Genomic DNA, 15,218 nt, shown 5'->3' with positions numbered 1-15,218 from the left:
ACATTTTACTCATTTAAAATATAATGTGAGTTTTCTGTGTTAATAATTTTTTCTTTTTTATATCTTTGTAATTCATCTTGAATTAAATATCATTGATTTATTTGTTTGTAATAGCCAAAACATTTAATTTGCACTTTAAATTGTTTGAATGAATAATTTTAATGCACACAAATTCGAACAGCTATCCACACCGTTGCGTTCTGTATTAGTTAGTTCTACTTTTAGTTTAATGAAAAATATTCAACAATCTAACACTGAAAAACAACTAATACAAGAACTAACACTTTTTCTACTTTTCTACTTTTTCTACTTTTCTACTAACACAGTTTTACTTTTAATTCCATAAAAATATACAACAATCTAGCACTGAATAATATAATTAAAACTAGAACTAACACTAGGCTACTAACTAGTGTTAGTTCTAGTTTTAGTTCGATGAAAAATATACAATAATCTAACGCTGAATAAAAACTAAAACTCGACTACTAGACCTAGTACTAGAAACATTCTGGTTTAGTCGTGCGTCTCTTAAGGCGGTTAAACCCGAATGTTTCTAGTTCTAGGTCTAGTGTTAGTTCTAGTTTTAATTGGTATTCAGTGCTGGATTATTGTATATATTTATTAAACTAAACGTAGAAGTTGCACTAGACCTCGAACTAGAAAGTTTCCGTTTAGCCGTGCGTCTTCACAAAAAAAAGATATAAACCATCAACTCAAACATAAAGGTAACAAGCTCACAAATTTGCAAAAAGCAAAATTAGTAAATAAAATTGGTCACAAAACCCATGTAACCCTAAACATGGCCATCAACGAAAATAATTAGTTTCAGTATGTAATATCCGACGCTTGTTAAGTTACATTTTGCGTTCATTTAATAAAAACGGGCCATATGGGACTAACGTGGGCTGTTAGTATCAAAGAGTATTTCTGCGACGCGTTTAATATCCCTTCGTTAACTTCTTGTCATAAGTGTGTGTGTTCGTCCGGGCAGTGTATGCCGAAATGAAATGAAATTTGGGTTCTCATCCTGAATAAAAACTTTAAATATTCCAGTCTGCGTCGGTGTAATTTCTAGAGATACGTGACTAGATTTTGTAAGGTCGTCTTTAATTTGTATTTAAATCATAATTTAAATGAAATAAAGAATATTTTTTTGTGATGTAATTCTTTAATACAACATTTGTGGTATAAATTTAAAATATACTTAAATTACTAAATTAATTTTTACGTAATTTTTTTAAAATTTAGATAGAACCTTTTATGCATATTCATCATTTAATGAAGGGTATTTATTAATCGGTCGTCTGTACAGTGTTGAAACACCCTTCAAAATTCATGTTGTTATAAATATGGATGTAGAAGGGCTTTTTGCGTGAACCCTTCGAGTAATTGAATAGACTGGGGCTTCTCAGCTCGCGGAGAAAGTTTTAAATAAAATGCTCCTAACGATTTCTACGGACGGGCAAACGCCTTGTCCAGGTCAGAGTTAATAAATGGAACACGATTCATCCAATTAAAGTACAAACTCCAACACGTTTAGCTAATTGTTAAATCCCGGTTTGGGGCCTTTCGTAACCCGGAACTGTACGTGCACCACAATTTCGCTTCCTAAAGACAATCTCCACAGTGCTGCATCTGGAAAACTTTTACCCTGAACTTTTCGACTTTATACAACTAGACTGTTAACTTCTACTCACAACTGTGCAGGTGTGTATAATCGAAAGTTGCATTAAAGTCGGAAGAAACTATAAAAAGAAATATAAGCCACGATTCTATTAACCTATTTCAGAATTTATTAAAATTAATTCATATGAAACATTAACGTTAAGTTTAAAACTTACTTTACGACGGAATGGTTTTGATCGCGCTAGAAAATTCATTCCACGCTCGATAATTTAAACTTTTCGGTGGTAGCCATAATCGTAAGTTAGTGTCGCCACTATTGATTAACGGCCGACCTACAAATTGACCGCTTAATACTGGTTACTTGAAACCATAAAGTAATGTCGATGACGTTTATCGCCGTTAAGGTTTCACGTTTCTCTGATTTCGGTTGGTGTAACATTTCTAAAACTGAAACGTAGGGGGTTTTAACCCTTCCCGCCAACGTGGCTTTTTCAACTTTAACTATTATTTTTCAATGAAGTTTTATCTGTTTGAAGAAAATTAAAATGAATTTTGTAACTGTGATAATAAATGAACGTCTCAGGCTTTCTTAGATTGCCGAAATTAGATTAAGTAATAGACGCTTATGCGCGATTGAGCGCAAAACATGGAATAATGACAATTGTGAGAAGAGATGAAATAAAATGGCAACCTCAAAAGGTAAGTCTTGGAAAGCGATTTCAATGATTTCCCCTATTACGAGTTACAATGTATGAAATCCCTACATTAAGAGAGATGGAAGGATGTTGAAATCACAAGACCGGGAGGGTAATCTGTGGTAGATTACAGTTAAGTAGCAGAAACTCACTCAAAATCATTAACATATGTATAATCCACCTTTACTTATGATCAATTACTAATGCAATGTTGGAAAGTCCCAAACATGGCATGGCAAGTAGCTAATCAAACAGACGGGAAGTTCTTGGGAAAAATAGACAGCATGGAAATTAAAATAAATTACTGGTTAACAATTGCAGAAAATGACATGGAAAACATGCCATTGAAAGTACTAAAACTAAAAGTGAAATGAAACACACCAAAGACGTTCTATGCAAAAAGCAATGGGAAAAGCTCACATAAACCCAGCAAGCCTTTGAATATGGAAGATGACAAAATAATGATAAAATCTCTGATAAGGCAATTAGCATACAATGTTGGGCCTGATTACACTCTAGTTTCTAAATTATCATAACGTCTCAAATATTAAAAATAATTGAGCTAAAATTGTTCATTTATAAAAACTATTCGGCCAACTTTATTATTGAAGAAGATTATAGTACAAAACGTACGAGGTGGGGTCTTAGATTAACAACAGTATCGTACTGATCGAGAAATAATACTAGATCTTTTTGACACTGCTATATAGTTCTGCACACCTGTTCAGAATGCAGAAAATGTGGTATACAAGTTTTACATGAACTGGTTATTGTCTCCATTTCATGTCAAAACATTGTCTGTGGCACCCAAGAACGTTAGTATAAATACATGTTAAATATTATGTTGATTGAAATGCCTGGCCTGTTTTTTCCATTCTTGTTCCGTTTGTTGATATAAGTTTTTATTCGGGTTGTGGAAAAAATGGCAATAAAATTTTTAAAGTAGAACTTTTGGATTGCAATTGGATTGTCGGAGATAAACATCGTCATCGATAATTGTTACATAGTGAGTGTTAAGATATTTATTGCGTTGTTATCTAGTTCTTCCTATAGAACTAAGAATGTCACAAAATTATTGATTGTTACATTCTTAGTTGGAATTGTTGTTTAATATTGGAAATTTATTATGTTTAACTAGTTTGCAAACTATGACCGCGGTATATTTATCTTTAATCCACTGGAGTCGATCTGTTGAGTTGAAGTTCTAGTTTGGAATGTTAAGACTTCTAAAAGATTTTACTAATACCTAGGAAATCCTTAAGCTGATTTTGTTTATATCGAGCCATTGGACAGTCACATTTGTCTTGGAACTTATTTTTGGTTCCAAAATTATAACAAAAAAATATGTCCACTTTTAATCAGATAATGAAGATAGTAGTCATCCTCAAAGTCTACAGTTACGGTTTATGGGAACATTATCGAAAAATCGCGACTCTTCCCTACGTAGTGCATGTTATAAGTAACGCGAAGATAGATTGCTTTTTTAACCATCTATGCGCGAATAGGAATATTCACATTAAATAACTATTATATGTATAAAGGAAATTTAATATTAATAATAATTCTAGAATTACCTAATCGGTATAATATTGATATTGGGAGAGTTAGAAATAAAATTTTACCTACAGAATTTTTTGTAAAAAAAAGGTAACATAAAATACAACCATAAAGCGTTTTATGTCATTTCATTACTCTTTTTTTTATTATTTTACCTCCATTAAGTCGTACAATCAATCTACGTAAAACCAAAAGTTCAAGATCGGCAATAAAACTTTTTATTATACGTAAGCAATTCAATGGAAAGCGGGTTTTCGCAAACAGTCAATTTTCCTTTTCCATCCACTTCAAATGTTGAGGGAGACGTTTATTAATATGAATTTTTCAAGAAAACGAAACCTGTACAAGTCGGTTGTGCCAGAATGACTGCGCAACTGTGACCGGATATCCAATATCAAATAAATCCCACTGTGAAGAGTTAAAAACGTATACAGAGCTTTTCCACTTCGCGGGACGGTTATAATCCGACAACGAGACAAGGCCCATGTGCTCGACGGCGATTCCACGAAACGCCACTCTCTTTTCAGGAAATTCTCCGTAACCAAACCGGAAAATTGAGGATTACAAACCGCTCACAGTTAAGGTGTCACAGCATCAGACGCAATCGAATCTTTTGGGACGTCATAACTTACGGTAAATTGATTTGTGAATACCAGACCAACAACCGTACCGAATCTAGAGCACTTCCTCATTATACAATTTACTTTCAATTGCATTTTCATTATACTCCGTCCCATGTTCTATATTATATTCATGTAAATATATGAAACATTTTCGAAATGCAGAAAATCCATTTCAATATCAATACTACATAATTACTAGAAAGTATAGCCAAATGTTATGATTTACTAATGTTGATTCAAATTAGATTAAATATTTATTCTTTATTGTTGTATCGAATGTCAAAAAAATTTTATTCAAAACATGGGTTGTTTATTTGCGCCTGGACACCGTCACGCTTTTGGTTTCGCAATAAAATTTCGTGATGTCATATCATGGGTGATTTGGGAAAACGTCGAACGAAAATTTAAAAGCTATACAGATCAGGCCATCGGTGGGCCAACCTGATTCCCACGAGTACGAGGAATGGCGTACAAAACAGCACGACCGCAGCGCGCGAATAAATCAACAGTTTTCAATTTCGCCCCTCAGGTCTCGTCGCCGCCGCACCGCCTCCGATGGGTTTTCGCATTTCCCTCCATCTCGAAATTATTTAAAGCTCGCGATAAGCACGTAGAGCGGCTCCACGCGGCCCGAACCGTAACAAATTGCTGAAGTTTGTTTTGCGAGGTGGTAGAGAGGAAAGTTTTACACGAGTTTTGCTGCACATAACAATATGCGATCCGGTATTGAGCTTTCTCTATCGCTGACAGACTGTCAACTTTTAAAACGCATTTCAACTTGACCAGTTATTTCATATCTTACACTTCTAAGATTTATTTTCTGTGTAGCGAGAAAATTTTAAAGTTATAGTACATCTAGGAAAAGATATCCGTAACGATAGAAATACAATAATCCATAATTTAAGGCTTATAAAATATATTAAGTATGTTTACAGAGATCTATCTGAAAAGATCCTCTCTCTCCAAGGATAAGGTGCTAGGTTGCTTGGAGATTATGAGGAGCTCTATACGATGCTGAACCATACTAGGTCGGACTTGGTAAGCAAGAACTTTCGCCATTGATGATATATTATTAAAGCTCTCAGGATATAGGTCTAGATATAGACTTTAGTAGTATTCGCTTGAAAAAAAGTTGCTTCATTAGATGCTATACCATTAGGCGTGAGCCCATTGGTGATAGGTGATAGGGAAGAATTCTTGAAAAGATAGTGGAAAGGTTAAAGTTCTATTCCCAGCAGGATGGTCTGGCAGAATTTAATTTTATATCTCTTAAACGGATGAGATGGCTTAATATTTTTATTTAATATAAAAATATATTTAATATTCTATTTTATATTTTTGTATGCTCTGTATTATGTGTGTTATATTCAGATTCGTTTAAACCAGATTTCATTATCTTAGAAATTTTCTCTCATCATCAAAGACATTACAAATATGTACAGAGGACCGTTTATCCTTTTTATTAACTTCGTAGCAGTAAAGGATGCTTAGAATTGAAAAGAAAAAACCTTGAATAAAGAGAATATGAAATTGAACGGTGTAATTATCTCTCTGTACAAAACAAACTGGAAAACCTTGTATTTTCCTATCTGTCGACATTTTTAGTTTCTTCCATGTTGATTCAGTGTTAACTGGTTACCTGAGTCCGTTTGTAGATAACCCCCTGGAGCATAAGAGGTTATCAGATTTTGTTTGATCGCGCTTTTCCGCTTTATTTGCGTTTTCCGGTCCGGAGGCTGGCTACTCCGAAAACATCACATTTACAAAAGCGGACCGGTGAATAGTCCTTTTCTACCTTCATCTTCAAAGATGAATCGCTTGTCAAGAAGGAGAGGTCGCGAAACCCGGACAAAATGGACTTGACGTGACGGCTCTATCCATTAAATTTTCACCGAGATTATTGCACCTTGACCCATCTAACCTATACTCGGAGTTTCAAATATTTATTCGACGGAGTCGAGAGGGAACCCGAAAACTTTTGCTATCGATTGGTTTCGGAGCTAACTTTGTACTCAATTAAGTGGATTAATTTATTTTAACTTATATAAATGAGTTAGTATTGGTTTCTCTTTCAATAAAATTTGTTTTTAACAAATAGATAAGTGTTTACCTTTAGTTTCCCGTATAAAGCGACAAAACTAGTACAAACCTAAATTGACAGCATTTATTTGAGCACATTACCGGTGACGTTAATACCGGATTATCTTCGTATTTACCATTTGAATTAATTACTACAATTAACGATTTACACAACAGCTCATTTAGTTGGATCGCGTTAAAAGGAGATTTGGCAAATTAACACCGAAATGGTATTGACAAATTGAACATAGTAATAAATTTTGGGATATAAAAGCTTAAAGCAGAACATATTAAAAATTGTTTCTAAAAGCACTGACCCAAAATGAAATTTTAAATGCTGTAAAAATTTCATAAACGGTTGTAATTGTGGCATGGATCAACATTAAACTAGGAGTGAGTCCGCGGAAGCCAAAAGGCGACGGAAATGAGAGATAGTGCTCGAGGGGATTTCCGTCCGCACGGATTTATAGCCGGTTACTCACCCTTTTTGGACGTTCTGAAACTGTCGTCTCTCGGCACATATTGGATGTCATAGACGAGGGTTGTGTTGGGCAAAATGGCCCGGTCCTTATTTATCCTGTACACGGCATACTTAAACGCCAACTCCACGCTGCTGTCCTTTTGATCTTCCGTGAATATAGCACCTGAAATTAAATTTCTCGCGTCAATGGAAACCCTTTGTTGGCTTTGTTTAATTTACACTGTCTACTATTTTAACTAAACTGACCCATATTGTTTAAGCGTAGGTAATCTCACCTAAAGCGATTGTTCTCATATGCGGTTGTTATTGTGCCCCGAACATCAATCGAGAAAAAAATCTCTTTGCATGAAATGAAAATGCTTCAGCCCGTACCAAAATAAAAGCTTGATGGAGTATCAATTAGCAGTAAAGCTCTTCATGAAAATATCTTTCCAAACACTGCAAAGCCAGCAAATAAACTTGCTACCATTGTTTCGAAAATTCTGGCAACGTAGACGGCAATTTTTGCTGTCCATTTTCACCGTGCCGAAGTAATATAGTATCCGCGTTCTATTTTCGTTTATTGTGAAAAGGATTTTTTTTGCTACTAGGCACAGACCACTCGCAATCACAAACGAACTATTGCGTGTCCGCAACTGCACCTATCATATCTGCACACTAGAATCGGTAGCGAACAATTGAAGTTAGATTACAAACATTTTCTGGCAACATATGCTGAATTTATTATTAATATGTAAAGTTCAAAAACAAATCTTTAGATATGAAATTAATGCAGGTTTTATTTCTTTTAAAGAAAAATCAAACAATAAAATCTGTCGCTTTGATCAATAACGCAACGAAATCAATTAGTGTCTATGACAATGTGGCTGAAAATCTGTCAAATGGAGGTTTGCTGCTGTCTCACCCTTCTGTTCGCAGATAGAATTAATTGCTTTTTTTACGCCTCCAGCGCCAGACTCGGCTACTGATGTATCGAAATTGGCGAAAACCCAGTGTGCTCTCACTAACTTTATTGTCGTTTCCAATGCTTTTTAAAGCACCGGGACGGTCCGGTTTCGGGAATTGCTTTTCGAATATAAATAGGCACTACAATGCATCACGTCATGCGTAAATATTAACGCGAGTAATTTTTGTATTCTGCTAAACTAGACCGATATGCACCAGTAATCAAACGAGAACCTTTATTTGCACCGCAAATTATTACGAATTGTATTTTATGCCTTAAACAGTAAAAAATAATTGGATAGTGTAACCATATAAATTTTTTTGCTATGGCTTTAATAGTAAAATAAAAAATACCGCAGCCAAAGAAAAATATTCATTCTGTTTATGTTTTGCATGTATAGCTGGGTAACGCAGAGTTATTTTATAAGTCCCGATTTGCAAAGAACAAATTCTATTAGTACAGAATATTGAAATACTTCATACATGTATTAAAATATTGCCATATTATCAAGTTTCATCAATATAAGAGAGAATTAAAATATTGGCGAAATCTTTTAGTACGAAACTTTGAATACCAGCATTTACTAACCTGGTCCAAATCGAAACTATTAATAAGCCGAAACTAATATTATCATGCTCCAAACCCCTGTAAACTTTAGCGAAGTACACAGCAAATTCGTCAAGAATTCAGCTCCCCGTATTCGAGATCCTTGTACTTCATAATATTAGATATTTAAGATCCTTGCGGTTTTATTGCTAGAGATAGATACTCCGAGATAGTAAAACGGTATCATGTTCTATATCTGGTCGTTCTGATCCTACAACGGATGTGATCTTTGACGATAGTTATTGATTTGGTTTTTGGAATTGATATTTCCAAAAAGGTAGAATTTGTAAAGAGGGCGCTACAGATAATTTTCATTGTCGGCCAGGAGTACTGCCTGATGTGCGTAATACAGTATCTTTATCTTTTCAGCTCCTAAGGTATATCCATCCTAAGACATATCTTCCATTCTTTCGGTAACTGACCAGTCTTGTATATTTTTTTTATAGGCTAGGTAAATTCTTTCATTCCCCCCATTCATACTTTATAAGTTCGTTTATCATTTCGTCTAGACCTGAGGTCTTTCTGTTTTTTAATATGGCTATGTTTGTCTTCACTTTCTTAAGAGTTGTGTCCTTTTAATGTGTCTTGTTACACTGTGGGCGTAGTGTGGTCCCGTCTAATATTTCCTCTGTTATCTACAGAGTAGTAAAGTTATCTGTTAAGATTGTTTTCTTGCCATTTTGTTATTGGGTGACAAGTGTTCATTTTGTGTCTTTTTTAGGTTTCTAACTATTTTCCAATTTTTTATGTCTCATTGAAGAGTTTAATTTCGTTTTTCATCTTCCGATTAGCTAGATTTGCGGTGAGTATTTAAATTCTCTTCCTGTTCATTCTGGCTTTTACAGTTTTCCTGAAATCTAAAACCGGATAATTTAGTGCCAATTTTTGCATTCAGAAATCAAACGTTTCCAAGTCCTTTCAGTTGCAGCTCCGATTTAAAACGCAATATCAAAGGTAAATTGCATTATATATAAGCTTTATTATTTGTTGTGAAATTAATAATTTAAAGTGGCAAAACAATAGCAAATAAATAAAAATAATAATAAATCAAGTTTACTGTACCATTCTATAAAATACACGATTATTGAAAACTCGTAATATGAGATTAAAAAGTGAAAAATGATTTTAATTAGAATAATAATTGATAAAATTCGTGTGTTTTCAAAAATAATTTTTCTGGCAAATTTAATTTATATTGCATAACGATATCGAATATATTCTTTTTATAATAGATTATTTTCCACCAATGTGATATTGGAATAAACAATACGCAATATCCTGTGGTTCGATGTTCGTACGTTATTATCTAGCTTCGAGTTCGGTCCAGTTATAATCCGCTATCCTATTAATTATAATTTCATTATTTATTCTGGTCGATTGTTTGCGATATGCTGTATTTAACGATTTCGACGCTGTTTAGTATAGAGGAAATTATTATCATCAACGAAATATGTGGTATTAATAGAATGCGTTTCTGACTCTGTAATTTGTATTTAGATTCGCTTGATTACAACAAACTTTCTTTTTTGTTATACTATAATATGTATTGTAATCAGAGATTTGTTGAGGTAATAAAATAGTGGTAAGGAGACAGATGCATCGTACAAAACAGTTTGCAATTTCTGTAAATTTTTGTGCCTTGAAAGCTAGCCACAAAACATATGCTTCCTTCGTCGAATATAACGGGTTACGTTCGTAAACCAAGGGCTTATTGTGTTAAACTGAGAGTCTGGAAAAGGTCGTCAGATGGCTAGCCATCATTTACACGCTCACGAGATATTTCTTGGTCATTCTGCTACACTAATCCGCAGATGTCACACGATACAGCAATTCTTTCTAAGGCTTTACTAACAAGAATCTACTCAAATATATATAATATCGAGGGTAATTTCGATTTAATCCACAAATATTTCGAGTATCTTATTCACGTATTACTCAAACCCTTTTATTTTAAACTTAAACAAAATTATCGTGGAAGCGTTGGACGGGTTAAAATTAAATTTGTAACTTCCAATTAAGCTCGTACAATAATGTACCTTATTACAGATCTATGTCTTCCTTCCAGAGGTCTGGAATATCTCTTTGAATTTCACAACGACGAACTACGGAAGTTTAACCCAGTGCGGTCGGGTACAAGTAAATTATAATGCACAGCCCGAAGGTGATCGTCGACGGATAAATTCCTCCTGGGGGAAATTCTCATATAAGATTCCCTTTCTGGCACGATGAGATATCCGGAAACTTAATCCGAATCGACGCCACTAATTTCATTTTTCCTAATATCGGAGTAACTGGTAACTATTGATTTTACTCCAGCGTCCGAAACCAGTAACACTGGCTGTCAGATCGCCGCAATAGCACCCTTTGTAAAGTTTGATAATTATCCCGTTAGATGTCTTGAGATGGTCTTAATTTCGTTAATTAAAGAAGTTTCCGTTGGAAAATTTTATTTTAGTTCTACAGTAAGATTGATTGGATAGAGGAGGCTATGAAAAAACTAATAAAAGACATTTCAGTCTAGGCCTATAAAGATGTTTTTGCTAATTTCTTTGGATCCATGATCCTGATTAATTATATAATAAATTATAACTGATACATATTAACTATTTTAAGCCGTTTTATTCATTACGAGATATATTTTACAAAATCAATCAACTATGTCAATCTTTCAATGACATCTATTCCATCTTTTTTTTTGGTATCCATCAACTGAACCGACGGACGTGGTTTATTTTATAATCACTTTGATTCAAATTGTTAGTTTAGGCCGTTTTATTAATCAAATTTGAGCCTTTTGAACTAACAAATTACGAACGATTTTTTTTGAAATTAATCAATTATGTCAATCTTTCAATCATATCTATTTCAGCTGCATTTTTTTGTATCCATCAGCTAAACTGACGTTGTCTATTTTAATTAATTTTTGTTTCTACGAAATTTACGTAATTTTTTCATCATATTTTTGATTGATAGGATCGAATCAACCGCCGTGCCAGTCGTTTCTACTTAATCAAAGACCTACGAAGTTCTAAGGGTGAATTGATTGTATGGGACGTTCACGCTACGAATACGTCCACATGGACCTCTTCAGCGAAACGTGAGCGAATTGTGAAATTGCTTCTGAAAGCGACCTCTCGAAATCCTTTATTATTGCACAGTAAAGTCTTATATACGACAGCAGTTAGCTAGAAAAAAAGTCAAATGTTGATTAATTAATGAAATACATATTCTAGAATAGTACTAAAATGATTGTGCTTTTATATTTATGTATAATAAATAATGTTTAACTTGAAAATAATTAACGTTATAAATTTTCTTTCAACTTAAGACTTGAATACGGGAGGGTTAATTAAAGATCAAACGACATTTTATTTTGGAGATGAAACAACTGTAAAAGTATCTTAAACGATACCGAATATTGTAAATGACTATAAATTCTGTTTTAATAATATTCTAGTTAATTTTCATTAGTTTTAGTGCATTCTCAAATAAACTACTACTAACGAGCAATCCATTAACGGTAGTCGACTGGCACTTACTTATCGAGCCAGGTTCGTTTCACAACGGTCGGAGTTTGTGTATATTTACTGAATCCAATAGAAATATTTAATGTTGTTCGTTTAAAAAAGTCTTAATAATATTAATTACATCAAGGTAAAATCAATTATCCCATGGGATATGATTGGCATTGAGTTTAATTGTGAGAGATCAATCTCATTGCAAAAACTTATTTTAGGGTTTATATCGAGTCAACTTTTTTCTATTTGTAATTGATTTCTTTTTCTTTTAAGAACTCCTTTTCGTTTTGTTTCGGTTTCGTTGGTGCATGTATTTGAGATTGAAATTCAAAAAGTAATGACGCCTGTTTAAAGATTCGCGTTTTACTCCGGCTTGTTTTAATGACGTTTCTGGCACTCAACTATGGACTGAATTTTAATTACAAATAGTTTTTTAAACTTAGTTTCTTAATTTCTTCAAAGCTACGAGTTAAAAGAATCCATATTTGGGAAAAGAATTTAATTTCGGACACAAAGAGCAGAGTTCTATGTTATACACTAATATAATGAATGTTAGAATTGGAGTTCTGATTATCTAAGACTATGATAGGAATAAGTGCTGAAAGGAAACTTAATTCTGAAAGCTTTTTGAATTCTCACATTACACTTCCCTATGTGTATAAGATCTATTGTAACTTACGCCCTTCAAAGGTTTAGCGCAGATGCAGGTCCTTTATGAACATTAGCATTGCTGCAAGATCTTGTTCCTTTATGTCAGTAGGTGTCAGGCAAACTTTTCCGAAAATATAGTGCCTTAGGCGATCTCTGGCGGCGCAATCACAAAGAATATATGCAGTAGTCTCTGACTTCTCGTTGTAAAGTCGACAAATTTGATCCTCAGCTTATCCAATATTAAAGAGATAGTAATTTAGGGACGCATAGCCGGTCAAGAAACCTGACAGCGACGATACTCTTTATCTTTCTGTATCCTTGAAGATCTTTCCAGCTAACTATATATTGTTATTATAGGCATTATGAGATTATAGTTTGTAGTTATATCAAAGCAACAATTTATAATTATTAATATTGCTTAATACCAATAATTCATCGATACTGATTCATTCCATTGTTCGTTCCGTAATAATTTAATCTTTTCCATTCAATCACTAAGAGGATTATTGCAATACCAATCATAAACTATTTATGATCAACTTCACACGAAGCACCAAGCTTTAAATTAACATATAATCGTTCTGAATTTATACGGAAGTGTGGTAAATGGAAGTTAGTTGTATATCGTTAGCAACTACTTAACTATAAAGTAGCTAGAAGCAATATTAGCACCAAAACAGGAACTCTCTGCTGTGATATCTGAACTAGACACCATATATATCCATTTCAACGAATACTCATTACTTTAATGCACTACAAGAGTAGATGAGTTATTAACGCTGGTACAATTTCATCGAAAGAGTGTCAACCTATCATTTCGATGTAATAGATTTCGAGATAAAACCATTTTCATTTTTGTTTCTATTCAATTTCTGTGTAATTAAAAACTGAGATAAAATGTAAATGAAATTGTTGAGGTTGTAAACTGGGACGTGATTACTTCATCAATTTCATCGCATAAAACTTTTGGCGTCAAAGGATCATCTCCTTTATCGAAGTTGTGGCAAGTTTGAAAGGGTAATTAAGAGAGAAAATTAACGATAAGTCAAAATTGAACGTTCTGGTAATTTTAATTTGTTAAGCTCTTAACCTGACAGTCTTGATGATTATATTTATATTATTTAATGATAATAATAAATAGTAAAGTATTACCCGTACCTAGCTTTATTTTAAGAATAAAACTTTGTGATTAGGTAATGCATGTTTTCATCACCCGATTGATTTAATGTTATGTACAATCATTAATATCTGCAGAGATAGTGCCTCATGTAATAAAACTAAAGTATCGACTTTCCGCTTTACTGACATCATCTCGGCAACAATTTTCGCAAATATATATGTAGCGTCATAGAGAGGAAAGCCAAGTGGGTCAAGCTTTATATTGCGGCCGTAAAATTGAACGTCTTCCTTTCGGACAAAATGTCCGCCCATACCATTTTCCTCCAAATTCAACTGCGGCAATGTTCGCCTTTTCGCCGGCATTCAATTTCGTACCGATTTTTCTTTCCCGACTTTTTCGATTAAGGCTTACAAATAAATTTGCATTTTCGCGTAATTTCGGGAGTTTTAGGCGTTTACTTCGTTTAATCTTTTATTCACTTATTTGCCCCTTCGTTTTGGGGCAATTCCAGGAATCGGCCCGTTGAAAAGGTGAAAGTTGGAAGTGACTCACTCTACTAGAATAATTTCCATTTTTATAAGGCGCAAACGGAAGTGCGAAAGTTGAAAGTGATTTACTTATATACAGGGAAAAAGAGAGTTTCATTAAAAGCTTATGCATATATTTTTTTGTCTGAAACGTTTCAAAAATGTTATAATGTTGTGTATGAAAAGGGAAATTGTTTTTTGTATATTGTAACAGATATCACATTATGATAATTTTTAACTTTATATGCATTCCAAGATATTCCTATGCCTATACATGCTGAAATTTCCTGTAGGTGTATATCATCAACTCCAGGGACCATCCCTCCTTTGTGATATCGGGTCCGCCGACCTTTTTGTAAAATACCCATCGTCAACTATGAAATATTCATGACAGTCTCTCACCATATCGAGTTCAAATGTCGCATAAAGCTGACACGGCCTTACGCCCACAGGATTTAGGAATTACAGGGGATTTACCTTCTTTCATAATCGTTTTTATTTTCTTTTCTTCATACGGATTTTAGTCATATCACGAATAACTTTAATATAACTTACGATAAAAGTGTTGATATTACATATTTTTTAAAACGAAAGAATTTTTTAATATTAACATTTTAAGAGTACATGTTTTGTATTTTCTTTTCCACGTTGAGCTTATTAGTTTCTTAAAACCTATAAGGTTCACTAACAAAACCTCTCAAAACGTAATTTTATGTCATTCTCATCTTCAATCAACTCCTTAAAGTAGAATCTAATTTAGTTGTGCCTTACTACAAACACGGCGCTTTA

General features: G+C 33.6%; 1 protein-coding gene and 1 long non-coding RNA gene across 6 annotated transcripts in view; both read right to left on the bottom strand.

The window, feature by feature from the left end:
- LOC111425837 (glutamate receptor ionotropic, kainate 2) overlaps positions 1-15,218 on the bottom strand; it is a 142,873-nt gene that overhangs the window by 40,785 nt on the left and 86,870 nt on the right. For 4 of the 5 annotated variants that reach the window (XM_071194279.1, XM_023060097.2, XM_023060098.2 and 1 more), the window contains one exon: positions 7,063-7,224. The exons of the other annotated variant lie outside the window; for it this stretch is intronic. In XM_071194279.1, coding sequence (XP_071050380.1) covers positions 7,063-7,224 — 162 coding nt within the window. The remainder of the gene's footprint in view (positions 1-7,062; positions 7,225-15,218) is intronic. 5 annotated transcript variants of the gene reach the window in all.
- LOC139428999 (uncharacterized) lies at positions 1,186-2,188 on the bottom strand. The gene is made up of 3 exons (XR_011639705.1): positions 1,842-2,188; positions 1,698-1,745; positions 1,186-1,635 (listed from the first exon to the last, which is right to left on the bottom strand). It is a non-coding gene; the product is annotated as an uncharacterized lncRNA (long non-coding RNA).

This window comes from Onthophagus taurus, chromosome 2 (assembly GCF_036711975.1).
Source record: "Onthophagus taurus isolate NC chromosome 2, IU_Otau_3.0, whole genome shotgun sequence".
NCBI classification, from domain to species: domain Eukaryota; kingdom Metazoa; phylum Arthropoda; class Insecta; order Coleoptera; family Scarabaeidae; genus Onthophagus; species Onthophagus taurus.
Note: the sequence above shows the minus strand (reverse complement) of the source record. Positions and strands in the feature narration are given on the sequence as shown.